This window comes from Channa argus, chromosome 15 (assembly GCF_033026475.1).
Source record: "Channa argus isolate prfri chromosome 15, Channa argus male v1.0, whole genome shotgun sequence".
Classification (NCBI taxonomy): domain Eukaryota; kingdom Metazoa; phylum Chordata; class Actinopteri; order Anabantiformes; family Channidae; genus Channa; species Channa argus.
The window spans coordinates 23,038,290-23,065,366 of NC_090211.1; the positions used below are offsets into that span (position 1 = coordinate 23,038,290).

At 40.8% G+C, this 27,077-nt stretch overlaps 3 protein-coding genes across 13 annotated transcripts; 2 read left to right on the forward strand and 1 right to left on the reverse strand.

The window, feature by feature from the left end:
* Nucleotides 1-1,466: 1,466 nt before the first annotated feature.
* csf3b (colony stimulating factor 3 (granulocyte) b) lies at nucleotides 1,467-6,511 on the forward strand. The gene is made up of 5 exons (XM_067477080.1): nucleotides 1,467-2,721; nucleotides 3,938-4,101; nucleotides 4,189-4,299; nucleotides 4,404-4,535; nucleotides 4,615-6,511. Exons 1-5 carry the CDS (start codon nucleotides 2,706-2,708, stop codon nucleotides 4,798-4,800), a joined length of 609 nt encoding a protein of 202 aa, XP_067333181.1. The 5' UTR covers nucleotides 1,467-2,705; the 3' UTR covers nucleotides 4,801-6,511.
* Nucleotides 6,512-8,107: 1,596 nt separating this feature from the next.
* Nucleotides 8,108-17,968, reverse strand: samd14 (sterile alpha motif domain containing 14). 2 transcript variants are annotated; one of them, XM_067477056.1, is made up of 11 exons: nucleotides 17,709-17,954; nucleotides 15,348-15,397; nucleotides 13,610-13,767; nucleotides 13,416-13,532; nucleotides 13,133-13,319; nucleotides 12,747-12,843; nucleotides 12,433-12,501; nucleotides 12,196-12,352; nucleotides 9,608-9,727; nucleotides 9,266-9,421; nucleotides 8,108-8,996 (listed from the first exon to the last, which is right to left on the reverse strand). In XM_067477056.1, exons 2-11 carry the CDS (start codon nucleotides 15,382-15,384, stop codon nucleotides 8,841-8,843), a joined length of 1,254 nt encoding a protein of 417 aa, XP_067333157.1. In that variant the 5' UTR covers nucleotides 15,385-15,397; nucleotides 17,709-17,954; the 3' UTR covers nucleotides 8,108-8,840. The 2 variants fall into 2 exon arrangements, with proteins under 2 accessions (XP_067333157.1, XP_067333158.1); XM_067477057.1 differs by lacking the exon at nucleotides 9,608-9,727 and having other exon boundaries at nucleotides 17,709-17,968.
* A 192-nt stretch (nucleotides 17,969-18,160) lies between these two features.
* On the forward strand, nucleotides 18,161-25,526 carry LOC137099798 (DELTA-sagatoxin-Srs1a-like). 10 transcript variants are annotated; one of them, XM_067477071.1, is made up of 9 exons: nucleotides 18,452-19,581; nucleotides 20,575-20,867; nucleotides 21,070-21,253; nucleotides 21,332-22,218; nucleotides 22,704-22,741; nucleotides 22,919-23,046; nucleotides 23,436-23,611; nucleotides 23,924-24,038; nucleotides 24,292-25,526. In XM_067477071.1, exons 7-9 carry the CDS (start codon nucleotides 23,488-23,490, stop codon nucleotides 24,707-24,709), a joined length of 657 nt encoding a protein of 218 aa, XP_067333172.1. In that variant the 5' UTR covers nucleotides 18,452-19,581; nucleotides 20,575-20,867; nucleotides 21,070-21,253; nucleotides 21,332-22,218; nucleotides 22,704-22,741; nucleotides 22,919-23,046; nucleotides 23,436-23,487; the 3' UTR covers nucleotides 24,710-25,526. The 10 variants fall into 10 exon arrangements, with proteins under 10 accessions (XP_067333170.1, XP_067333172.1, XP_067333174.1 ...); XM_067477073.1 differs by having other exon boundaries at nucleotides 21,332-21,688; XM_067477068.1 differs by having other exon boundaries at nucleotides 21,332-22,741.
* Nucleotides 25,527-27,077: the final 1,551 nt, after the last annotated feature.

The following is a 27,077-nucleotide window of genomic DNA, read 5'->3' on the forward strand; positions in this document are numbered from 1 at the left end:
AAACTCCACCAGAAAGAAAATATAAAAGTCCAGCTTTTAAACAACAAATACATTATTACACACCTACAGACTGAAATAAAAAGAACAAATCAATGATACAAATATACTGTAATATAATAGAATCTAAGCAAATGAAAAATAAAATATCTAAAAATATTAGACATTGCAATTTAAAAAAATAAATTTGTATTTATATGATCCAACCTAATTTCTCTACCCTTTCACATGTGCTTATAGTCACTGATTTCTTTGAAACACTTGTGACAGCAAATAGATTTTAGCATGTGTAAAACGATTAACAAGTTGAATCCTTCATTCTGAAGCACAAAGGTTTAATATGGATCATTCATTTTGGAAGTAGTTTGATAATCCGATTCTGTGTAACCTGTGATAAACTACTGCAGATGGACCATACGATTTAATAAATTTACTGATACTTAAAGTAAAGTTACAATTGTCACCTTTCTGACAATTTCAACCTAGAAACTGAGAAATGTTAACCTTGTAAAAGTAGAATTCATTGAAGAGCTGCTGTTATGGTATAGTACTAAATTGCACAGGTGATCATAATGTTATGCCTGATAAGTTTATGTGTTTTTATGTGTAAGAGTTTTTAATCTATTTCACTTTTCTTTGAAGATAGAACTGATCCTCTTCTTCCTGGGTTAGTACAGAGCCTTGTGTAAAGACTTCACCTGTAGAATAAAATATCCCTCTTTCCTATTGTAATCCAAACTCTCCTCCATGACTCACCTCGAACCGGTGATACTCTGACACATAGGAGTGGAGATTCCAGGTAAGGATCTACAGTCAGCGTTTCCTTGTCAAAGAAAGTATAGAATCATTGTAAATCTTCCTAGTCTCTTACTCAACTATACAAAACAAATCTAAAATAAAAAATTAATTTTGCTAAACAAACAAAAGAAATTCTTGCTTTTATTAATTTCTCAGTCTATGGTTTAATATGTATTCTCCATCTGCCCTCCTTAATGTGAGCCTCTTTACAAAGAATTAAAACATTTAATAATGCTCTTGATGCTGCAGATGCTGTGTAACAAGGGGTCATTAGTCAGAAACGATGTTGCAAAAAAATCTGATAAGACATAAATACATCGTGAACCTGAAAATCAGCAGCTGCATAAACTCAAAACTGTTTAGTTTGTAAATATTTCATCTAGATTTTGAGTCTTTTATATTGTCCTAAAAACATAATGAGAGCATAAGTAATTTTCTTCTTAAGTTAAACTTGAATTTCTCTTCTTCTTAATAACTACCTCTTATATTTCAAATATACAATACTGAATATTTTTCCTGCAGCTGCACATAACAGAAAACATTTTACATAAAAATTTATTTTATAAAAATATGATCTGAAAAATGTTATAAAAGTTGAAATACTGAGAAACTATTAAGTAGAACAGTGAAAGGCAGCTGAAGCATCAATGACTGACAATTAATGAAATAATATAACAATTGTAATATAATAATAATAATTAAACGATTCTGGTGTTGTACTGGTCTCACAGGACTTGATGGGAACCAGTCGTGTTTCTTCCTTTTCCAGTAATTGTGATATTTTGTGACGTAACGTGGCAATAACAGTCTTAACTTTATCGTGCACACATGTTACCACACACATGTAAAGCCTTTAAAACACAAAACATGAACTGTCAATAAATAAATGACAAATCTAATGAAACGTCAAAGTAAATATGTTTCATATTTAAACTTTTATTCATCCAGCATCCTGAGTGCTGCTGCCCTAATGTGAACAAACAGAAAAAAGCTTAACAAAAGGACATTTAGTCATTTAGAGAAACAAAATTTTTACCACATTTCATCTGTGAAGTTAGTGACTCTTCACGTTTTAATATCAGTAATTTCTTGCAAACTTTGACTGGTCATTCAGTAAAGGTCACTTCATGAACTTTGAATATTTGGATCTTTTTTTATTCTTCTCATGAATCAAACTGAAATTCTGCAGAAATTCTACACTTAACGTAGAAAATTCCTGGAATAAGTTTAGCATAAGTACAAATTGGGAAGAATGACACATTTCCAAATTATTTAAATCATGTTCTTCATTTTAATGCTGCAGCTGGTAATGATGGAAGTAAATGTAATTATTTTTATAAACTGCTAAATAGGTTAATCTGTTTTTATTACAAATGACTTTATGATTTATTTATTGATTACTTTTAGTTTTATTAAAAAGAGTCTGCAAAGTAAATAAAACTGTAAAAATCGAATCTAATACAGTAAAGACAACCATTTTCTATCTGAGATGCAATAAGTAAAAGTAGAACAACTGAACTTCTCCAAACTGGAAATGTATTTGAGTAAACGTACTTTTTAACCACTGCTTTTCATCAGTAATAATCTCCCCTTTACATTACTGCTTACTTCTACTGCTTAAACCTACAGGTGTAGAGTCACGTGGTTTTTTGCGATCCAGGTAAGAGCCAGAATCCCGCCTGTTCAACCTCCCACAGCGTGACGCAGCGAGCTTCGCCACTTTGGGATTTATCGGATGACGCCGCGGTGAGTGAGTGACGGCGCATCGGTTCCCGTCAGTGGAAAACCCCACATGGGAGACAGTGTCCGGATAAAAGGTCCAAGGCGCTGCAAATGGAAGCTGAAGCAGAGTTTACCGGCGGACAGACACCGACACCTACACCGAGAGACAGACAACCACCTTGACAGACATGAACGCTGGGATCGGTAAGACCCAACTATTTTCTGTTGGTGAGGGACAGTCCAGCTATGATCCGAACAGAAAACTGCCAGAAGCCACTTTTCTGTGCAATGGGACAGTATGGACCTGCACAGCCCCTCACCGCTGCACAGCTGTATGGAGACTCATTAGTGCCAGAAGTGGTTTTGTATGGAGGCCAGTTAGTGCCAGATGTTAGAACCAGGCTGAAGCTTTGCATCTGTTAAACTTCCGACTAGAGCAGAAAGGAAGGATTTTCATTATAGATCAGCAGACAGTGAAGCTTATCTTTTCATGATTAGCATTTATAATTTGGCATGTGTTTTACGTCGGATGCCAGACTTGAGACTGGTGCAAGAAGGCACTGGCTTGTGTCCCCTTGCATTAGCAGTGAAGCTTATATTTGTATATATTTTTATTGAGAGTTGTGTCAGTAATGTGGTTAATCTATTGTTTCAGCTCTAATCTGTAGTTTAACACATTTAAATTATTTTAATAAATATATACAGACAGTGAAGCTTATATTTGTATATATTTATTAAAATAATTTAAATGTGTTAAACTACAGATTAGAGTTTTATTTTGGTGAGTTGGTTTTCTGTTTCCATTATGTTATTACATTTGAAATGATCAGTTTAACTTCTGTAGAACATTAAAATCACTCTGCAGACTCTTGAATATTGACTTCATCAATTGCAACAAATATCAAGTCTGTATTGAGCTTTTATCTCAGTCTGAATAATAAATATTCTACACGAAATTGTTCAGAGCCATGTTAAGACAGAATTTTATTGCCATGTTATAAACTTAAGTGAATTTGAACTCAGATTAATGTGAAGATACCTAAATACAGCCAATCGTTTAACTTTATTGACATTAATGTGCTCATGGTGGGATTATACAGTTGTGATTAAACCGTATGAACACTGTTCCTGTTAATATTTATTTGGGTTTATTTTTTAATTCCATTCTCTGAATTTATTGATATACTTTTTTGTGACACTAAAACAGTGCTGTACCTGTGGTTGTTTGTAGTAAGCCCGTCTCCCAATGATCCATCTGCAAATTGTTAATAAATGGATTTTGATGCAGTAGCAGAACCAAATCAAATGATTTGTTTTATTACTAACGTCCTGACTTTCATTAAATTTTTGGTTTGAAACCCTGAGAGCTTAGTATTTTATCACATTTCAAACAATAACCAGCTGTTTGTTTCCCCTCCAGTCGTTGCTCTGCTGCACTGCTTCCTTTTCGCAGTCCTGGTTCAATCGGCCCCGACTGCCCCCCCACCACTGGCCTTCAGAGAGGCTGTCGAGCGAACAAAGGCACTGGTGGAGAAAATCCTGACGGACCTCCCGACTGTGCACGCTGCCACCGTAAACATCCAGGTGAACAACACATCTGATTGGCTGCCTCTGCTGCCTGTGTTCTTCTTCGTCTTCATGTGTTAAAAAACTGCTTCCTGTGCTCCTTAGGGTCTGACCCTTGATTCCTCCAGTCAGACTGCAAACCTGCAGATGATGGTGATGTCACTGGGCATCTCTGCCTCCCCTGTCATCAAACCTCTGTCTGAACACTTCACACTGGTACAGTTCTTAAAGAGATTGGACAGTGCTCCATGTTGTCCCCCCCCCCTGCACTGACTACAGTTGTGCTGATGTATGTGTGTGTGTGTGTGTTCCCCCTGTAGGACATGTGTGTGGGTCGCATGTTGGCTGGCAGCCAGCTGTATAAGGGGATTCTGGGAGTTCTGTCGGAGCGACTGAGTGGACTAAGCGACCTAAAGGCTGAGCTCAGAGACCTGCATCTGCACATCAACAAGGTAACACACACACACCTGAGTTGAAATCACTGAGGAGCTGAGCTGTGATTGGCTGCTAACAGGTGAAGGTTTCTTTCAGATGAAGGAGGTGGCTAAGCTCAGTGGCACCGACAGCTCGGATCAGAGCTCTGTGTCAGATCTGGCTGCTCGACTCCAGGACGACTACAAGGTCCAAGTGGCAGTTCACCTGACGCTATCGCAGCTCCGGTCCTTCTGTCACGACATGATCCGCAGCCTGAGGAACATCGCAACCAACACGTCCTAAGCTACAGGTGGGCGCTAATCCCCAGCCAAAGGGGACCGCTCAGCGCTGCATTCAGGGAGACACTGGAAAACTCGGACCCCTGTGAAACAACCTGAGGCGTCGTAAGGTTATCACAGATCACTTATGTTGACCTACTAAGGGCTACATTTCAACCCCCCCACTGCCACCCCCCATCAGACATCTCTAAACACCGCGTTTTTGTGCCAGTTGACTTTGAACATTCCCTCCTCAGCATCTGAGACTCATCAGCTCGTGTTTCTGTGTCGCTGCATGTCCATACGCTATCAGCCGGAGGATCAGAGCTTCTTGTTTCTTCTGGAAAACAGGCAGCAGGAATGTATTTGCAGCTGGAGGACAAATGTGTTCAAAAACAGGAATGATTGATGTGACAATCTGCAGGCCTGAACTTGCTGTTGCTGTTCATTTCACCTTTTGCAAAATGTGCCAAGTTTCTCTCAAATTCTGCCGAGTTGGGAAAAATCCATGAAGACAAACTGTCAAATGTTTGAGGAGTGAACAGAAAAAACAAGCTGCTTATTTTATATTAAGGAGTTGCCAGCCTGCTGATGTTTGGCTCAAACTGGATTCTGTAACGTTCACTTCAAAGCTCAACGACTCCTTTGGCTGCAGTCACAGTTTATTTAACTTCTCAACTCAGAGGACAAAGACACGTGTGTTTCGCAAACCGAGCAGTTTTCAAACAAAATTAAAAGACTTTTAAAAAAAATCGGGAAATTAGCTGCCAGAATATGAACTCAGCAATTAGGACGATAAATTAATAGTAGTAGAAGGACAAATATTATCATATGCTATTATCATATCAATTTTAAATTAGTTACTTTCACAGTTTTGTTGTTATAGTTTTATTAATTTTAGCTGCGGATTAAAGTCATCAAGGACCACTATGATGAAAAATGAATCTCCTGATCATGAGGAGAACGTCTCAACACTAAACTTTACGGACAAATAACAGGGTTGCTTCAAAAAGGCAAAACCTCTGAATATGTTTACTTCAGGCCACATTATGCACAAGCATTACTTATCGGCCAATTTCGTACAAATGTTCAGAACAGGCTGAGTTGCCCTTCACATATTCAGCACAGCCACAGTTGGAATAATGCACGTGCACAGTCTGCAGAGTTTTGATCACGTTATCACTGCGTAACCCGATTTACTAAATGTTGACAGTCTCAGTCAGTAGATTATTTATTTGGAAATCCAGTCGTCCACTTTTCAAGCACATTTGGTGTTTGATGGCTGATGTCCGCCTGCTTCATCTTTCTACCTGGTTCGTTTCAGTTTACGATAATTACTCTGCTGTGGACTGATTGATTCTTTTTAGACAAAAAAATTAGATTTTAGTAGAGACAATGGAACTAATAATCATAGCCTAATCAATAATGAAAATGATCCAAATTTCATGGTTTATAGTCGACTTCATATTTTACTTCAAAGAGTTTCAAAGAATTGCTTCCAGCTGTTTTAAATTCACAATAATAAGCCCTAATTTTACGAAGAAATGGCGGCTTTTACTGTGAAACAGCAACAGGAAGTGGTGCTGCTCAGGGAAACTTTGTGTGAATGTTTTAATTTGTTTTTAAATGTTTACAGAAAGTTTATCAGTTCAGTTTGTATTTTTGTATCATGGTGTTTATTGTATTTTTATTTATTACTAATATTTATGAACATATTTATGAACATATTTATGTATTTACTGTTTTTGTTTTATGACTTGTCATTTCATGATTTTATTTGAGAGATAAGAATAAAAAAGTACTGAGAGGTAAATGGTTTTTGAGCCTTGTGTTGTCCGTTGCCTCTTTGGGATTATTTCACAGGTTTTTAACTGAGCTCAAACCATCTGACCTTTTCATCTATGTGTGTAAATGGTAAATGGCCACTATCCAAAGCCCATTGACCCCTTTACACACACTCACATAAGCTGCTCACCTGACCTGACCCAGTTCAGTGTCTTGCCCATGGACACTTTGAAGTGTAACCGAGACCGGAGTTCGAACCACTGACCCTGTGGTCTGTGGACAACTGCTTCACCAACTGAGCTACAGCTGCCCCATGTGTGAATGTGACAAGTGAAAGTGTTGCATGTATTTTTTAATTATTGTGCTGGACGAGTGAGCTTTAAAACAAACAGGAGAGAGAGCGAGTTGTTGATTTACAACAGGAAGTGAAAACTTTCTTATGTTGAGCAATGTTGCTGATTATGTCAGAGCAGCGTTGCTTCATAACTGAGTCACGCTTCGGCCACACGTGTTGGAACATGTTTTTACTGTGTTTTAATTGAATTCAGGACAAAATCTGTGTCACTGATTAAACAGAAAGTAAAACCTGAAATGATCATTTAAATTTCGAAAAATTCCTTTTAACACTTCCTCCTCACAAAAAAGTGGTTTTTACATTTGTCTGTTCAATGTCCACACATTTTGACCCACGATCAGAATAGTTTGACCCTAGACTCCATCTTGTCAGGTCAGACTTATAGGTGCTATAGAGGTTTATAAATCTAAACTCATTTATTTTCCCTGACCTTCTCTTTGTAAGTGACGGACGACAGCAGGGTCTGAACCTGCTACCAGGTTTCAGTCTCAGTGAGTTCTTTTCTGAAAACACCCGCATCTCTTTCAACTTTAGGTTTTGTTTCCTTCCATTTTTTCCCATTAAAGTTATTTTTTCTTTATTTGATTTCAGGGTCTTAAGTGTGCGAGACATAAAGTCGATAAAAGCCGTTGGACTGTATCCGACTGTCGTCATCACTGGCTTTTCAGCCTATTTACCACGTCAAATCAGTGTGGGCTGACAGCTTAGCGAATCAGTGCTTGAAAGAAACCGTGTTCTTACCAACACCTGTCCAGTGTTTAATTATCCTATCCGATCACAAGTATCCTCGATTAGAACTAGTTATAAACCATCTGTGGTTTGTGACAGTGCTAAGTTAATGCTGCTGGTTACAGTTGGTTCATGGTCCCAGATCTTTGCTTTGTCTTCCACAGAACGTGCAGCGCTAACGTTACGTGCTCATTAACTGTTATCTTTGTGGTTCCTTCGAGTGCCACATGTGAGCTGACGCAGCTTCTGTAAGGTTTCTGGATGTAATCTCTTGTCACTAATTATGTCCTAAACTCAATTCGATGTACATTTCATTTTTCCAAATTTCATGACCAATGTGTTGGCATATTCCTTTATATCCACCATTGTTGTTGTGCATTTTCTCCTCTCAATGAGGAAAATGTGGATTTAATTCGAAGAACTGGTCTGGAGATGTGAGGGTGGATGACAAAGAAACGACAGACAGGTTTGAAAGAGCTTTAAACGTCTTCACAGTTACAACAGGAAATATTCACTAGATTATTCTGACAGTTTTTAAACTTCTTAAAAAGTCCGACATGTTTTAGATTCTTCACACCTGCCCACAGTGTCGAACGTCTCTTGAACGCACCTTGACACATCTCCTGTGTACTTTTAAAGATTTCTTCTAGAAATTACGGTGGCCTCAGAGACAAAATGCACCCAGTGTTAATTTGGCCGCTAACACAAATGTATCAAAGACGTTTACCACCGATTTGAGATAGTTGAATGAATTTCATCACTTTCCGGTCATAAAATGGTTAAAATGCTGCGTGATTTCGATCACTTCAGAAACAAATTATTGGAGAAATTAAAAAGTCTGTGTGGAAAAAAATGGTTGCAATTAGTTTCACAGCAGGATTTGTCCTCATCAGCCACCGTAAGAATAAAGTTAAAAGAGCCTGAATGATGTCAAACTTTGTCTTCATTTCATCTTTTATTTTTTCATTTAATCTTTTCTCCTTCAAATCAGCTTCAGCTGCTTTTCTTTCGTATTGTCGATGTTCATCATGCTCCAGGAGTTTTCCATGCTTGGAAAACAGTTGGATCTGACATTCCCAGATTTTCTGCAGAGACCATTGGTGGTTTGGAACATTCTCTCCTGCAGCTCTCCAGCATCTGTCCTCCTTTCGTCCCTCTCTCTGTCCCCCATCTCCCTCTGGTGGAGGTGCAGGTCTTCAGTTCCTACGCTGCTCCTGGTCTTTCCTCCGCTGTTTCTCTTTCTGTTTCTCCAGTTTGTCCAGAGCTTTTTTCTCCTTCTCTGCTGCACTTTGAATTTCTTTAATGCGGCGCTTCAGAGCGCTGCGGTCGGACGAACTGAGGACGCCCAGTCCCTGCAACCAGACAGAGACTGAAGTGTTCAACACTTTTTCCCCTTTTCTGGGGGGCAGAAATAAAGTAACTTTTCGAAACATTAGGAAGCCAGACTTTAATTAATGCAACTTTTTGAGTGGACCTGATATTAACTGGTTCATTTGAGGATCAACACATCCACCAATGAATCGTAATTAATATCACGTGTTAAAGAAAAATGCAGCTGTTAAAGTATTTCACTGTCAGGTGTAGTGGAGTACAAATAGCACAAAATACTCCTCCTCCTCACCTTCAGCTTGTTGCCATCCAGCTGCAGAAGCTGCTCCCCGTCCACGTCTTTCGCGGTAAATTCTGGGACATACTGATCCATGTTGAGTCCTCGGAGCCACTGACAGACCTGCTGGGTCGTCCACGAGGACACAAGGCAGGTTGGCTCATCACAGGGCTGGAGAGGGGGGAGGGGGGTTATCACTATGAGAACTCCACTGTTTAGTTACCTGAGACCTGTACATAGGTATGTAAACACTGCTGGTGCATTTATCTACCCCCCTCCCCATCCCATCTTTCTTCTGTTCTTTACTATCATCTGTCTCGTCTCCCATCCATCAGTGTGTGAATCAGTGTGCGTTACCTCATCGGAGGACTGGGACAGGGTGTGGTACGGATGGGAGGATCTGGAGGAGGAGTCCACAGGAGGAGAGGTGGAGGAAGAAGTGTGAGGAGGGGAGAACTCCTCACTGAGAGCCGACTCCTTCATGACAGAGAAACAAGGTCTTAAGAAAAGGTGAATTATCTTCAGTGCTGGTTGTTACAATTAGTTCTACCTGTAAGGTTTAACTTGCAGCTAAATGTAAAAAAAAAATAAATCTGGTTTTATTTATTGTATTGTATTGTTTATTTTATTTATTTTTTTATATCTCATGCAGATCCAAACCAACACGTGTCAGTTCTAATTTTACACGAAAGTAGTGACATGAACCCAGTGGCTTCTACTAAAGATGTAAATCTTTTAAAATGTGTCACTCACATATAAATAAGTTTTTAAAACAGATCTGCAGGCAGGTAAACTGGGCCAAACATGCAACATAAGACCAAACTATCCCAGGCTGGAAACATTTGTTTAGAAAAATTCATTGACTTTGAAGCGCAAATTAAAGATTTTTTTATTGTCATTTTAATCTGATTTTTTTTACAGTTTAATGTTTTACTTTTTTATTTTCTGTGTGTTTACATGTTCTCCCCTCTGAGAATCACCACCTTAGTGTGGTGGAGAGGTTTATGTGTCCCAGTGATCCTGGGAGCTGGGTTGTTTGGGGCAACAGCCCCTGGTAGGGTCTCCTAAGGCAAAGTGGTCCCAGGGGAGGGGCCGAACTAAGTGCAATTCACAGATCCTTGATGAATATGGCAATTTGGGAATGTGACACCTCGCCCATATTAGGCACAATGCAGCATCCTAGAGCCAGACCTAGGAGAGGACCTTGCTGGAGAATGTCTGGTGGCTGGTAGACCTTCATCCATAGAGCCCAGTCAGGCACAGCCTGAAAAAACTGCATGTAGGCACCACCCTTTGAGCCCAACACCTTCAGGAACAGGAATCAGGGTGGGGTGGGATGCAAGCCAGGCATCCCATGTACTGATCCCAAACTTTGTAAGCTAGATATAGGCCCATGGAAAGTCAACTCTCTGCTGGAGAGGTTCAGCGGTACCAATTAGATATAATTTAGCTTACCTGTATGCACTGGCTGTAAAGCCCTGGCTGTAGAACCAAGGTAGTAGAGAGGAGTTGCTTTTTGTGGAGTAGCCCAAATTAAGACACACTGGGCAGGAGTATGGATATTCATAAGTCCCTGGCCGCTGTGTTAGTCTGTGTTAGACCTGCTGCTGACCGCTGTGTTAGGGCTGCCCTTTTAGAGAGGCTATGAAGAAGGACTTCCCATAGCCTGCCAAACAGTAAGACAGCTTGGAAAGACCTTGTACTTAGGGGAGGAGAACTGCAGACCTGGACAGACAACATTATTGGACGGTGGAAGGAAGAGGGTGAGGAATTCCTGAAGCTAACATTTATGAATGGTGGTTCCCATATTTAAAAAAGGGGACTGGAGGATGTGCTCCAGTTATCGTGGTATCACACTGCTCAGTGCCCCTGGAAAAGCCTATGCCAGTATACTGAAAGGAAGGATTTGGCTGATTGTTAAGCCTTCGATCAAGGAGTCCTAGAAAGACTACTGAAAGGGATTAAAGAAGTCAGGGCGAGAGGTGGGGTTCACCCTGAACAGATCTCCAGTCTGTCTCGAGGTCCACGGAGAGAAGGAGAACAGAGAGCATGCAAACTCCACACAGAAAGGCCATGGTAGGCCTGGGGATTTGAACTGGGGACCTTCTAGCTGTGAGACTGCAGTGCTAACCACTCTAACTCATTAATATCGACACCAGGTATCACTCAGATTTTGGTACCACACAGTGAGAGCATCACTTCCTCCCACACATAATGTTATAATAGCTGTTAGAGCCATTAGGCAGCTCTGTGATGGAGCTTTAATGGACCTAGAGCTGCTTCCTCTAAGAGACACATAAAGTGCAGAGATAACATGGGCAGAAACCATAAAGGAGAAGAACTGGAAGCCGAAAGTGTGTTAATTTACGCACACACACATGCATGCACACACACACACGCACACACACAAAGCTGTGGTTTGTTTTGTGGTTGGTGATAAATATCTTGCAATATCCTGTAGAAACAGTGTGAGATTATTATTTTAGGAAATTGGTTACAGTGATCAGATTAGTCAGTTTTAGGTTAGTGTTAAGAAATGCACCGTGTGTGTGTGTGTGTGTGTGTGTGTGTGTGTGTGTGTGTGTGCACAGGTAAAAGCATGTAGGATGAATGCGTAGGCAAAGATGAGTAAATCAGATAATCAATGCAGAGATACACACCCACTGCAAACTGATACACTGTGTGAACTGGACCATTATTCGCTATTGCAACGGGAAGTGCTGCTTTCTGACTGGCTGCTCCCTTTCTGTTCATGTCAATATTCTACAACCAGAATCAAGTGAAGAATCTTTGAGTTAGTTTCAGCAGGACTTGTTTTAAGGACTTCTTTCATACTGGAAAAAGACAACTCCTGGTAACTCGGCCATAACGTGGAGGCAGAGCACCGAGGTTACTGTAATAACCACTGTTCTAAACATGGCAGAAGAGACGAGTTTGTTCTGTACCTGGGAGTGGGACTTTCGGGGTCTTGGGGAGCCCAAGGAAGGAATTTTAGGGGAACAGGGGGGAGTCCCAGAGGAGGAGAATGACCCTCGTCCTTCAGTGAACCAAGAAAAAGGGACGAAGGATCCGGAAGAGCGAGACGGGCTCTCAGATGGCTCTCTGAGGACAGAGGACAAAGCGAGATATGTTTATGTTAAATGTTTCCTTTTCATTGGAAGTTTTGAATGTGATGGACCCACCTGCTGCCCACAGAGAGCCTGTTGGATTTATCTTTCCTCACCCTGATGTACGAACGCCTCAGAGTCACCCTGAGAGACACACAGACATTATTACTGACAGTTTTAACATATTTAACCTAAATAAATGAACACATTTGCATTTGTACATGTATGAACAGCTGAACCTTTATCTCTGAACTATCTATGCTCCAATGGAAAATAATTTTCTGCATGAAGAACCAAAACGCAATGTGCAAATGAAGATAAAGTCAATATCCTGTAAGTCACTCTATTTACAGTCTGTATATATATTCTGTTACTGCCTTTTGTCTCACCCAAGGTCCAGGAACCGTCTCTTGGTTTTCTTGTCGAAGACGACAGGACTGCTGGGATCAGCTGGACTTGTGTCCTGGCTCATGTCAGATACCAAAACTGAGACACACACACACACACACACGAAATAATCAGTAACAGATAAGTATAAGTTCCACAGCTCACACTGTTCATGGGCTGAATAGCATCAACACCATGAAGAGAGAGATGTTTGCAGTGTAATTGTCCTGTATTCACCTGTAGCTTGTTTCCAGTGCATAGCTTTGCTGTTTTACAGATTTCTGCAGGTGACCACATGTGTGTCCAGGCGTGTTTCCTTTTTTTTCGTGCCACCTGTTTTTTGCCAGTTTTCAGGAATGTGTACAGATGCATTTCCAGGTGTGTTTACCTTCACTGTCGGGCCTCCTGTTCCTTCTCATGTAGACAGGTGAGCAGTCGGAGGAGGGGCAGGATTTAGAGGGTGAGCTGTTGGGTGTCACCAGAGCCTCCTGTGACGTGGCATTGGTCAGCTGGTGGTACCGCCCTCGTGGGGGAGTTGGTAATGACGCACCCCCGTCCTCCGGAGAGCGACGCACCTGAGGAATCAAACAAACAGAAACAGAGGTTTTACTCATTTCAGCATCTTGATGACGATGACGTGAACACCTGTCCAGAGCTCTGATTGATCTCACCAGTGACGTGTCGAACGAGAAGCCGGGGCTTCGAGCTGACAGCAGTGAATCAGGAGGGGGGGAGGATCCTCTCATGGCCAAGTGTAGAGGTGAGCGTGCAGAGTGTAACGCACTGTCCTAGAAACACACAAACACACCAATGTGATAAAGATGCGATCCAGTGAAACAAACTCCACCTGAAACAAATCTCGTACCTTCCTGTCGAAGATGTCGTCTCCCTCCGTCGAGCTCACACTGTCACGGTAACGGGACCTGGATGGCCGCTGCCGTCGGGCTTTGACAGACAGCTGGGCTCTGCCCTTCTGGATGCTGTTGTCCAGCAGCTCGGTCTCCGGAATGGCCTCGTTCAGGTCTGAAAGGAGAACAGACTTTTTCATTTTTCTCTGTTTTTATCATCCAGGCCTCACTGAGCGAGATTCACATTTTTTCCCCACATGTAAAGAATTATGACCTGGGGACAATGGAAGCAGCAGAGGATTGTGGGCAATGACCCTGAGATGACCTCAGCTGCAGGTTATTGATCCATCAGGCCTCACGTGACAGTATTCACTTTCTGTAGAAGTCTGTAGTAGTGTGTAGTAGTTGTACATAGTCTAACGGTCTGATTGTGTATTAGTGTTTCTGAAGAAATGTTGGAAATACAGCAGATCATTTATTAAGATAAAAGAACCCTTGAACCTTAAATGTCCAAAGGTCAGTATGACCTGAGGAAACTGTAGAGTTGTAAGAAAAATTCACCAAACATATCATTCAGTTGTAAATGTCACAAATATTTTTTCAATTTCTTCCTAAGGTGATGTAATTATTACTAATATTAAGCTAGTTTTAATTTCTATCATCAAGTATAATGTGGAAATAGTCCATGTTCAGCAAAAGTCTTCCTGTTTCTTCTTCTCTGTCCTCCCCCACAGTGAGCAGACAGCACTTTATTTCCCAGTGGGGACACAGAGGAGAGGAGGGGGGATGTAAACCTTAAAGAGGGGGAGGAGCTGAAGAAGCCAGTCAGGTGATCCAGAGATAAAATACAGATTTAATGAAGCAGAGCATGGAGGGATGTTGGAGAGAGGGGTGGGGGATGATCCAGAGAGAAAACAAATGATGTATGGGGGGATGGAAAGACATTAGATGATATTACAAGTGGAGCAAGAGAAGAAGAAGCCTGATCACATTTATGTTTTTTGTTTTTCCAATATCCAAATAAAACACATAAGTCAATGATTCTGAAATTCATTTATCACTTCCTGTTTAAGCCAGCTAAAATGTCTGAAACCAGATGGGGTTGGTGGGGGGTGGGGTCACTGTTGATCCTGCATTATTCCAGCAGTGGGTCTAGTAAACTGTGGTGTCCGTGAAAGAGGAGGTTGCAAGATGAAGGGGTGTAATGGTCTAAGAACGTTATCACCTCCCCGTCCAAGACACCAGGACTGATTCTCCTGGGAAACCCTCTAAGGACCATTATAACATGTCTGGTGTTGGACGATGACAGGGGAAGAAGGAGGTCAGATGCTTTTTGGTAACATCACCCAAATAGGTCTTTTGCTATGATGTGTAACTGAACCTCACCCTCACCCATCACCAGTGACCTTTTACCTCACTGCGGCTGCATGTTGTAGTGGTCTAAACCACATGGGGTGTTGGTTCCAGGAACAACCACCTGACCTGCCAAATTTTCCATATTGAATTGTTTGATAGCATGTTGCAGTGTTATCTGAAGGTATTTGGTGTGAACACAATGTGTGTGTAAAGCTGCTGATCACTGAGCGAACACGTTTGTAACTCAGATTTGATGTTTTTGTTGGTTCTGGTGTGTATGAGGAGATTGAGCAGGTGTTTTCTCTTCTGGATTTTTCTTCCATAGAAATAATTCTATGAACACAGTAAACAAAGTACAGCACTGTAAAGGGATGAAGTGAACACGTGTGTGTGACTCACCGAACACATTATCTGTATCGTCCAGGCCGGCAGACATGGCTCAGCAGTTACTGTGCAGACAGAAAATGAGAGCATTTAAAAAGATGACAGCGTATCAACATTTGAAGAACAGAGCATCAAATGCCTCTTACAAGCGGCAACCAATCACAGGACAGACACAACCAATCACGTTCACAATCACTCCTACAGTCAGTTAAGAGTCACCAGTTAACCTAACATGCATGTCTTTGTCCTGTGGGAGGAAACCCACACAAGCATGTGAAGCAGCTTAGTCCTGTTTTTTACAGAAGATTCAGTCCAAACAGACCCCCCCCACCTTCTCTTTTCTCCACTCTCCCCCTCCCTCTAAGCCTCTCAGAGCATTTGCCCTCTTCATCAACAATTCAGCAGTGAAGGCAGAGTGATGTTCAATAAAGACGGACAGAGTCCTGAGACAGGAAGTCAGGAGGGAGACGAGGGAGAGGACTGATCCTGCTGACCCACTTCACACAGAGACTGGATCCTTCCTCCTACTGTAGGCTTTGATTTCAATTTGTTTCCATGAAAATCAACTGCTGCAGAGAGATGATCCATGAAATGTAAAGGAAGCTACAGCATGTTCCACTGAGCTGCAGACTGCAGTCTTGTCTTAGCTGCATTTTCAAAGTGGACCTGAAGCTGCAAAATGGAAAATGTGGATAAATACAGGTGGAAAATGGAGCATGGAGCACCTGTTTTCTGCACAAACCCAGGTTTCAGAGATAAAGAAGAGGGAGAAGTGGGCAGGTAGCCCAAGAGAGAGGCCATCTGCTGCCTCACCCTGCAGGAACCAGATGGACACTGTGGACATCCTGTACTCAGACAGTAAAGACAGTGAGGGAAAAATCAAGAACCAAAAGCTTGGATCAACACGTTTCTGTTTTTCTGTTCAGTGACATCACAAATAAAGTGGTATCACCACAAAATATCAAAATAAAAGAACTGAACTACACACTGACATGCGACACACACTGACCGAATCATGCGGTGTCCAGATATTTTGTGTGCAGCAAAGGATTTCCTATTGTGTTATGTCTTATTTGATCCTGTTTTGTGCTGTTTTGTGTGATGGAAGAATTTCGAAGTCACAAAATTTCAAATTATGTCTCAGATTTCAGTCCTGATTGGTTTTGTCATCTTGCACTCAGTAAAACTGTCATTGTCATGTTTAGTTAAATCATGCCGTATCTGTAAATTCCCTGATATTTCACGTTATGTCACAGCTCACGTGTTCAGATGTGTTGCGTTATCTTGTGTAGAGTAGTGTTGTGATTTCATGCCATGGCTCATCACGCTGCCTTGTGAAGTGTAATACTGTGTAATGTTGTGTCTGCTGTTGGGTCCTGTCATTTTCATAAGATGAATTTCATCACTTTACACTAACACACCTTGTTTTTACTGCCAGGTGGCTGTTATTATCACAATTTGTCTTGGTCTGTTTATCATGTGTCACGTTCTATTCATGTTGTGTTTTTAATTTTCTTTAATTTCATATCTTTCATATCTTTTTGTGTTGAGTCACATCCTGTTGTGTTATGTCGCTTTGTGTCATGCTGTTGTGTCATGTTCTCATTTAAAGTCATATCATTTGTGTTGCACTCGACTCCTGTTAGCCACGTCATTTTAGGTCTTGGTGTGGAGAGTTGTGTAACGTTACATGTCTGATAATTTCACATGACTTGTGATTTGTGTAATTTCATGCAATATTGTTGCAAGCTGTCAGATTTCATTGTGCCGTATGATGGTGCATCATTTGTGTCACACGTGTCTTTTTACTTCTTGCATCATTCCATTTCTTCTCTGTGAATTTCTACACTGTGAGTTGTGTTTTTTCTTCACAGCTTCATGTCCTGTCCTGCAGTGTTATTTCATGTGACGTCATGTTGTTGTTACATTTTAAACTCTTGTGTTCTGTTGTTTTACATTACACCTCCTTCTAAACTACACTCACACCTCAATGCACATTTGATTGATCTGTTCTCTGCTTCTCAGACTGGGTGGAGTTCGCTCACACACACACACACACACACACACACACACACACGAGTAATGACACAAACACTGACAACAAAGCAGAGCTCGTTCCCTGGAGACTGAAGCCCCAGCAGGAAAATGCACCGTCACACCGGGGGAGGCAGAGGGGGAGGAAGATGTTGGACACAGTCGAAGACATGCAAAGATGGTGGATGAAAAACAGATGAAACCAATGATAATGCAGATGATACAGAGACAGGAGGGAGACAGATAAAGGCAGGACATGATGAGAAGCAGCTTCAGAGATAAGCAGGGAGGACAGAGGCACAAGCTAAGGCATCAGGCAGGTAAACAAACAGATAAACTCACCTTTCTCCACCTTTCTCTCTGACGGTTGTCATGGCACGTCACCCTCCGTCTCCACCACCAGCTGGTTAGTGAGGACCGCGACTCCCAGGGTTCCACGGGGCTTCCCTCCAGGCCAGGCAACAGTCTGGGCTGCAGCAGCAGGATTGTGGGCTCTGTAGTCTCCTCCTTCCGGACTCTCAGGCTCGTCGTCCGTAGGCAGAGTGAGCCAGTGCTGGCTCACCGCTACTCAGCAGAATACCGCAGCCTCCATCTGAAGCAGCAGCAGCAACAGCAAGGACAGCTGAGACAGACTGAGGAGGGGGAGGACGAAGAGGGATGATGAGAGGGGAGGGTGGGAATGTGCAGGGAGGCGAGCGAGTCGATTGGGCAAAAGGGAGAGAGGGATGGAGGAGATAAGAAAGATGAAGATGATGTTTAATAAACATAGGTAGAGCTGTGTAACATGTATGTGCAGCTTATGATAAAACGACCTGAATGGATCTGATACACTCAGTGGTTTTAGAGGTAACAATAAATAACCCTGGGCCTGAATTGTGACTCAAGGATAAAACCTGTTAGAGTAATGTTATCCCACGACAGACAGAGGCAGTTTTCATTTAAAAAAAACAAAACATCTTCAGGAGGAGGGAGATGTGATGGAGAAACAACAATAAATACCAGAGCCCGGTGAGAGCAATTTTGTGGATTCACATCTACAATTATACACAGACAGGAATATGAAAGCACACGGTTCTGTTTTATTAATCTGTGGAAATGAGCACATCAGCCTCATTTATCGATATTTGTGCATTAGCCCTGTAGCTGTGGGGAACAGAAGCAGCTTTAATGTTGCATCAGTGAGGCTGATGTGACCTTATGGTAACAAATGACTTTACTGTCATTTTCTCAGCTACAGGACACATGTACATCCAAAGTGTGGAGCAGCCTCTTCATTTCAGTCAGGTTAAAAAAGGTCGGTTTGTAATAAAACTGCACCGAACAGCAGCTGTCACACTGTAACTGAAGAGAGGAGGAAAAACTGTTTTTCACATTGTGAATTGTTGCACAAGAGTCAAATATTGCACATCATGTACACTGTGGGGGCAGCAAGGACACTAATAAGGGATGACTGCTGTCAAACCACTGTTAGTTCAGTGTAAACACGCATCAGGCCCACAAGCCACTACTGTCATATGATCGGATGTTTTCATTATTACACACTGTTTCATTTGCAGCAGGATTTGTTATAAAATGCACCAATTTTCTCTTCATAAAGCTACTGCCTCACAGCTTCAGGGTCCCTGCTTCAAATCCACCTGCAGCTTTTTGAGTGGAGTTTGCATGTTCTCCCTGAGCTTATATGGGTTTTTTATGGTTTCCTCCCACAGTCCAAACACATGCATCATAGGGTCATCGATGGCTCTAATTGTGTGGATGTTTGTCTGTTTGTGTATGATGCTCTGTGTTGACCCTGAGACAGACTAGAGAACTGCCACCAACTAAAATTCTGACATCGGTTTGTGTTTGTTTAAAATTTTGAACTCATCTCTTTGGACACTTTTAAACCCGTCCAGTCTACACTGTGTAAACATACAATCATCTGTTTCAGTTCCTGTCCTTCTTTGGTCTTCAGACGTCCCTGTCATGCCCTGTCACTAACTAACCTCACCTGTATTTCAGCTCCTGATCACCCCGCCCCTTCTCATGTCTTGCCAGTCTGGCAAGACATGATCACCTGTTGCCTTTCTGCCATTCTGTGTCAGTGTCAGGATTGTTTATGTTCTCAGAGACTCCTTGACTCTCAGATTTTATCCATCGTTTCTTCGTTAGGATTTGGTTGATCGACTTTAAAGTGTCTTTAAAGTCTCCCTGACTGCTGTTGCCTGGACACCTGGTAAGACTATTTTCTGTTTGCAGTAAAGTTGTTCTTATCCTGCCTTTACCAGACTCCACGGAACAAAGAGGGAGGAAAAACTGTAAAAGTACAATCTGAATTTTAATATTTGTAATAATTAAAATCAAAGCTCTAAATCAATTAATCAAAGATCCATCTTAATTGAAAAAAATATTTCATAAACCTATTTATGGATTTGTTACCTTTTTACTTTTTATTTTATTTTATCAGGTTTAATGAAGATCAGTATTTGAAATGAAATATTTTTCTGTGCATTTTACTTTCATATTAATAAAACACATGGCCCCGCCTTACTTATCCATATAGATTCAGTTTTAACAGTCTGCATGTACAAAGACACTGAAGCTTAAGGTTCACCCCTTGAAGGAAAAGTTACAGGAAATGTAAACGTAAATGTAAGGCACATGTGCTCAGGTGGGTGTATAGAGTTTGGGTAAATGGATCCCTGGTTACAGTAAGATCCTATGAAGATAGGAAAAGTCATGTGTCGGGCTGTATTTGCTGCTGTACTGTTCAGTCTGAAGTGGAATGTCACTCTATAGCTGAATAACTTTTCATTTTAAAAAGAGCAGAAAGTGAAACATAAAACAACACATTTTAATGTTCAGTTCATTTGGAGACTGGATCCTTTGCAGTTGTAGTTGTGGACTGTAATAGGCTCCCAAAACATCATAATGAGAAGTAGTTAAACATTTGATCTGTTGGCTGGAGTCAAAAGTCCTGGACTGATGTTTAATCCTTCTCTCACCTGGATAGGGGTGTTGTCACTGATTCCTACAAGAGATTCTGAGACACTTGATAAAAACGGACCCTGGACTACAGAGTCCTGTCTGTGGTTAAGGCAACGCAAACATTTTACTTATGTGCTGACTGTTGCTTGCTTTTCTATTTTGTAGCTGCAAACGTTAGTTTCACAGAATCATTTGCAGTAAGTATCTCAAGAAGCTCTGAAGAAGCTCTTTTCTCTTTCAGCCTCCTGTTGGTCCCAGAAGATCAGCAGGACACAGATCATGGCCGATGCCAAACAGCTACTGGAGCAGATGTTCTCCTGGCTGGAGCAGAGGGAGAGCTGTGCACAGCAGCTGAGGGAAGCTGCAAGTAGGATTGAGGTCGGCATGACCACGTGTGCAGCAGCTGGATCCACTCAGTCCTCGTTACCCAGCAACATCATGAATGACACACACGACCCAGACGGGAAGAGGAAAGAGATTTTAGAAATAATTCAGCAGCTGTTCCAGCTACTGTTTGAGCAACTAAAGGCAGAGGTGAGTTTTTCAAATACCCTGATGAACCAGAACAACAAGTCTGAGATCATGATGAGAAAAACTCACACAATATCATTCTTAGATAAAGTTCTGCTATTTATGATTGATGTGGTGGATTTGTTTGCATGACTGACAATTTGGATACATTTACATGTGCTTTTATACTGGTAATAATGAAAATACATCCTGTATTGATCATCAGATCGTGGGAGGAGCTGTTGGTTCTGTGTTTGCACATCCTGAGCTGTATGAACACTGGAAAAATCTGATAGAGAAGAATAATGTGACTGAAGCTAGCTAATCACTGAGACACACCGCAGACGGCGTCACGAGGATGACCCGGATGCTAAGGGGACACTTTGATCATGCCAAGTTTGATGTTTCCTGTATGTGAAGAGTCTCTAAAAGGAAAACTTCTGCAGTAGTTTCTCAAGCTGATATTTGTTCAATTGTTCTATTCACAGGAGGATGTTGGAGGAGATGGCTAACAGTCAACACACTCTGCAGAGCAGAAATGAGCAAGAAAGTTACCAAAATGATGTGGTTGAACATCTGATAGGGAGGAAATGGAGAAGCAAAGATAAAGAGAGAAATAAGCAGGATTAGGAAGGAAAGATTAAGGATAAGGAGGAAGAAGGTGATCAGCAGGACGAGTATGGTGCAGAAAGTACAGAGGACAATGTATCACTAAGTGTGGAACTGCTCAATGTTCGGTCGATGGGGAAAAAAACTCTAGTTCTCACAGGAGTTATATGCTAAACAAATCTCTTTCACCTGCACAACAGAAACCTTTGAATTTGTTGCTGTGAATGTGAAACATGGTGAGTGGGACGAACCTGTCCTAATTATCAGTTTGTATCACCCACCAAAGCCGAACATGACACAGTTCCTGAAAGAATTTGAAAAGCTATTGAATCAAATCTCTGAAAATTATAACAGCATCGTCATAACAGGAGACTTCAATGTCTGGGTTGATGATCAAAGTAGAGGAACAAGATTTAAAAGCTTATTCTAAACCAAGTATAAACTTGTATATTTTAACATGAGGCCAGTGTCAGTAGATACAAAGAAGAAACCAGACAAAAAGCAGTCATCAAGAAGAGCTAATAGGAGAAGACATTGAAGAATTAAAAATTAATGAGTGAGACAGGGTTAAACATTTTAAATATGTCTAAATGGAATTTTTAATTCTGTGCTCGAGAAATGTGAAGAAAAATATTGAATTCACTGAGAAATAATGTATAAATCTGATTTCCATTTATTATCTGTAAATGCTTGTCCTGTTTAGGGTCAATAGGGGCTGGAGCATATCCCAGATGTCCACTGAAAAGCAATTTTGTTGGCCCTGTGGGTCAGTACCCAGATGTTAAATCCAGTATACTCAAGTTCTTTGCTGTGAATTAGTAATGGGTGGATGTAGAAAGGCAGACGGTCCACTGGCTGGCTAATTTGAGTTGGACTAGACTGTGTTACACCTTGAATGTAGACAGTACTGGTGCAACAAGGAGGACGATGTCAACTAGTGATACCATGCCTGTGTATGAACACACAGAGTGAAACAGAAGCTCACTGCCCCAAATCATACATGCTCTTTGCAAAATGTTCACACTAACAAAATATTGCAAACAACCAACAAACGCAATTTCTTTCCTCTCAAACACACAACTTGTGCTCCAACTCTTTCACTCACTAAACAAAATACAAATAAATCTATTAGCCTCCCAATATATTTCTCCAAAAATTAGTTAAAAAATATCAGTCTTTTTTTTTCCTGTTTATTCTGCTGTTGAGGAAATGTTTTTTTGGCAAACATCTGATTTTGTTGTACATTTGCAGCTGCAGCCACCCGAGGAAAAGTCTACAGAGCAGCTATGGTTTGTTAATTTGTCTGAATGTATTTTAAAGAACTGTGTACTAAGGACCCAGGAAGGGTGATGGAGAGAGGAGGGATTAATAATAAAAAAGGGCTTATTAACAAAAAGGCAAACGAAACAAAAATTCACTCCAAGAGGAAGAAAGGAAAACACACTAACAACTGACTTCACTATCAGTTCCATTCCAGTGTCCATGTACAGCAGTGGGGTGTTGGCTGTGTGTCTATATAAGGAGGAGGACTCAGTAAATGCTGCAGTTGCAGGTTTCGCACAGAGACTCTTCATCTATATCCCACTGCTGTAAAGTAAGTCAGGCTTTTATCTTCATATGTACCTGGTTTGAACAGGATCATACAAAAAGCTTTAATCTAAATCTGAATATTCATATGTGCTTTTTCACTGATTGTTTCTGTGATTATTGGTTAACAATATTTTCACAGTGGTCATTTTCAACCACTTACTTACAATCACAACCACTGTTGTGTATTTTCTTCTTCTCTTGACTTGATGCAATGGTTACCAGACTGTTCACAAACTTTATTATTATGTAGCCACTTAAAATTCATCAATAATCTGATGGTATAAATAATTTGTGTGAATAAATAAAAACATAGATAATGGATAAAAACACAGGTTAAACGTTTTCTTAATTGTGATTTGTAAAATGTTTAAACATGTTTTGTTCTTTTTATAGAAATTGCTGAGCTGTTCATAAGCAGTAACTTTGCACAAACGTGTCTGTGGTCATGGAGATTTTTACTTGGATAAGTGATTGCTGTGCTTGCATGTCAGAAGCTGCTGCGGACATTGATGCGGACATTGATGCGGACATTGATGCGGACATTGATATGGACATTGATATAGACGTAGGTAGGAAGCTCCAGTTTTTTAATTTATTTTTTACCTTTTGGGAGTAAAGTAAAGTAACAACAGGAACAGACTGAGGCCACCAGCTAATCAGGCCTGAACCCAATTTATTCACTGGTGGTTGGCGGTAAAGTAGACTTTGGAAATGACTGGGGAATAAAAAATTAAAAAAGGAGGACAGTTAAGTTTTGTGGTTGAAACTAAAGTGCAGTCAATGTAAAAGACTAAATAGCAGCTAGAATTAATCTTTGTGTGATTTGTTTAGCTTATGATTAAAAAAATACTTACCTTATACCTAAATACCTTTGATTCTAGGTGATATTCTTTCTGCTGTTGGAGAAAGAGCTGGGACCTCGGTGAATACCACACATCGCCAGTGCACCATCAAGATTAAGAATAACTCCTCTGACTACAAGCTGATGGACCCCAGGTAACAACATACTTTGTTGTAAATCTTACCAGTGTTTGTTCTCTTCCACTAACATTCTGGTTGTGGTCTTAGCAAAAGTTGCTGGAAGGTATTTTTGTGTTTTTTCTATATTGAGGCTTCAGATATCCCCTTTCTCCAGTCTATAAGCTAAACACATCCTGTGTGGAGAGAGAATTATCTGGATTACCTTACTTAACACAGACAACATATCAAAATTACTTTGACTATTTTTTTCTCTTGTTCTTGTGAACAGGAACTACACTTACAGTGGCTCCTGTAAGAAGCCTTTGCCGGCTACTATTAGTGTTTCCAGCTCTGGCACAGGTCTGTTCATCAAAGCTCCTCACACAGCCAGTGGATCTGTTGGAGTCTTCACCTATGATCTCTACCAGAACTCCACTAAACAGAACAGGGGAAAAATGGCCGTCATGTTCTCTAATCCCTTTGACTTTAACCTGTACTCTAACTGGTTTGCAGTGGGAGTGTTTGACATGAACAAACAGTGTGACTATGATCTCTATAATGAGATGTATTACAATGAAGTAAATGGGTTTGTTAGAAGTGAAGCCAAATGTGGCAGCCTGACTTATACAAGCGAGGGAGTCACCATCAGAGCCACCATGTCAGACAGTTACCAACCTGTCATCAAGGTTCAGCTGTCTGATGATTGAGGTGAGAAAGCTGAAGTTGGTCATAATGTGATCAGAGTGACCTACAGTGTTAGCACAATAAAAGACTTTACATCTACACAAGCAGCACTAAAGGCCTTTAGAGGCAAATCTCCTGGGCACTTTTTATTTTATTCAAACCGAGGGCCTATTAATGATCCATTTCTTATCTAGGAGGAATTTTGCTTTGTGAAAAAGCAGCATTTGTTTGTTTTTCCATCTAACACACTGCATCTTCCAGTATTTTTACTACTTCTTCATGGACGTTATTAAAGACCCTCTGCACAGCACCATCACCAGGCAGAGAAGTGTTTTTAGTGACAGACTGCTGCCCCAGCCCGGTGTTTCATTGGCTATGTTGCCCTCCTGCACATGTCTGATCTTGACAACAGATGGAAATGAGCCTTAGGCTACAGTCTGGCATATTTACATTCAAGTGATACGTTCATGTAAGGTTCATTAACATGCACTGTCCCTTTTAAATAAATTAATTAATAAAGAACTGATCCACTCTGGTTAAAATGTGCTCACTGTGGACTGAAGCTCCTCAGCTTGTGCAGCAGAAAGAGTCTGTGATGGAAAATCAAGCATGTATACTTTTAATGCTTATGATTATTTTAGTTGTACTCATGGAATGTGCTCATTATGCTTGTGCAGGATGTTTTATGGGGATGTTGTGACACTTGGTTTTAAAGAGTATTCTGCCCAGCAACAGGAGGATATAAAATCATGTTAGACATGTTAAGAGTTTAGAACTGCATGGACGGAGACTTGAGAATCTGTTGATGTACTGCTCTCTTGCAAGAAAATAAAACCCTTAAAAACATCCTGGATGTGGAAGCTTCTTTAGTGATTACACTTGAGGTGTCATTTACCACTAATTTTGAATTTTCGAGTTTTGCCACGACAGAGTCTCTGTAGTTATTTTCTGGTAATGTAGTCCACATGGTTGGAAAAAGGGTTCAAATTGTTTAAAGGAAGTTGCTTGCTCCACCTTCTGGTTACTGAGTATTACAGACTTGAACAGAGGCTTTGGCAGGAAGTTCTTGTTCAAGATTCAAGATTCAAGATCAAAGTGCTTAATGTCATATGCACAGACAGAAGGCATTTTTCCCTGCACAATGAAATTCTTACTTTGCCGTCCACACTAAATGATATACAGTAAAGTAAAATAAAAATAGAAAAAATTAAATAAAATTAAAAAATAAGAGCAAAAAATAAGAGCAATAAAGGTGAGGTAGTGCAGTTTTTAATAAAGGCAATAATGTTGCCATCTAGTGTGTGTGTCTGTAAATGTACATCAAGAATTTGGTTAGAACATGACCCAATTTTCCCTTTTATTTAATGAAATATTTTCATATTCAAGTCAGTTCAGTTCAAAATGAAATGTTGCAGCATTCATTTTACAGACTTTTGTGGACGTTTGTGGTTGTTCCACAGTATGAAATCTGCCTTCACAGTAAAGACCAGTGTCATAGAACCTACAGCTCTTGAATATCTTCCAGTACCTGGGTGCTAACCCCACCCATCTTCCTTCTCACCTGGAAGCAGTTGTTGTTAAATCCACACAAACACATGCTGCTTCACTCAGACAGTGGTAGAGACAGAAACTACCAGGATGTGTGTTGGGTCTTTTTAGCCTGAGCTTGTAAATCATTTTATTTGATATGGAGAAACTAAACCTTCTGAAGCAGAGAGTCAGAGGGAAGCAGTGTGGACAATGGTTCACAATGGTTTTCAAGCATCGGACACAGTTGGTAATGGCGACATCTGCTGCCGAGTCCATGTGTTTTAAGTGTTGACTGTAGTGATAATATATAAGTGATAATTTGATAAAGCCCGTTATCTGCATTGTTGTATCTAACATTGTTTCATGACAGAACTATCAGGTCTGATCCAGTTTATTCATATCATATCACCCTCCAGAACATAGTCCGCGTAAAGTCTGAATAAGCCCATGTGTAAAGAAAGCAGTGAATGATCCAGAATTTACAGCAAATGAATCGGCGTGTTGACAGTATTCACTGGCACTGCTTCTATGTGCTGTAAATAAAATACTGTGGATCGTGTAAAACACTTTCTGTGTCATGTTGTGCCTCCTACTCTCTCTGACCACCCCTTTATTTTAAAAAAAGTGGATTTTCTCCCTGTGCGGAAACAGCTAGATATGACTCAGGCCCAGGTAACATGGCTCTGTTTAGGAGCGGTTAGGACATCACCTATATGTGCACTGCAAGTAGAGATAGGTGAGATGCCATAAGCATTAGAAGCAGCTCCTAGTAAATTACTGGTTAAACCTGAGAGTCCACGAAGACAATGACAAATGGTGCTCTGCAGGGGTTTGGTCTATGGTCCCTGTCTGGCTGATGGA

Bases quoted from the DNA above. Each gene is read 5' to 3' on its own strand.
- csf3b (XM_067477080.1), top strand. The intron at 4,102-4,188 runs GTGAACAACACA...TGTGCTCCTTAG, and splicing joins CTGCCACCGTAAACATCCAG to GGTCTGACCCTTGATTCCTC. The intron at 4,300-4,403 runs GTACAGTTCTTA...TTCCCCCTGTAG, and splicing joins TGTCTGAACACTTCACACTG to GACATGTGTGTGGGTCGCAT.
- samd14 (XM_067477056.1), bottom strand. From the start codon at position 15,384: ATGTCTGCCGGCCTGGACGATACAGATAATGTGTTCG. The intron at 13,768-15,347 runs GTGAGTCACACA...TTCTCCTTTCAG, and splicing joins CGATACAGATAATGTGTTCG to ACCTGAACGAGGCCATTCCG. The intron at 12,502-12,746 runs GTGAGACAAAAG...TGTGTCTCTCAG, and splicing joins AGACGGTTCCTGGACCTTGG to GGTGACTCTGAGGCGTTCGT.
- LOC137099798 (XM_067477069.1), top strand. From the start codon at position 23,488: ATGGAGATTTTTACTTGGATAAGTGATTGCTGTGCTTGCATGTCAGAA. The intron at 23,612-23,923 runs GTAGGAAGCTCC...CTTTGATTCTAG, and splicing joins GGACATTGATATAGACGTAG to GTGATATTCTTTCTGCTGTT. The intron at 24,039-24,291 runs GTAACAACATAC...TCTTGTGAACAG, and splicing joins TACAAGCTGATGGACCCCAG to GAACTACACTTACAGTGGCT.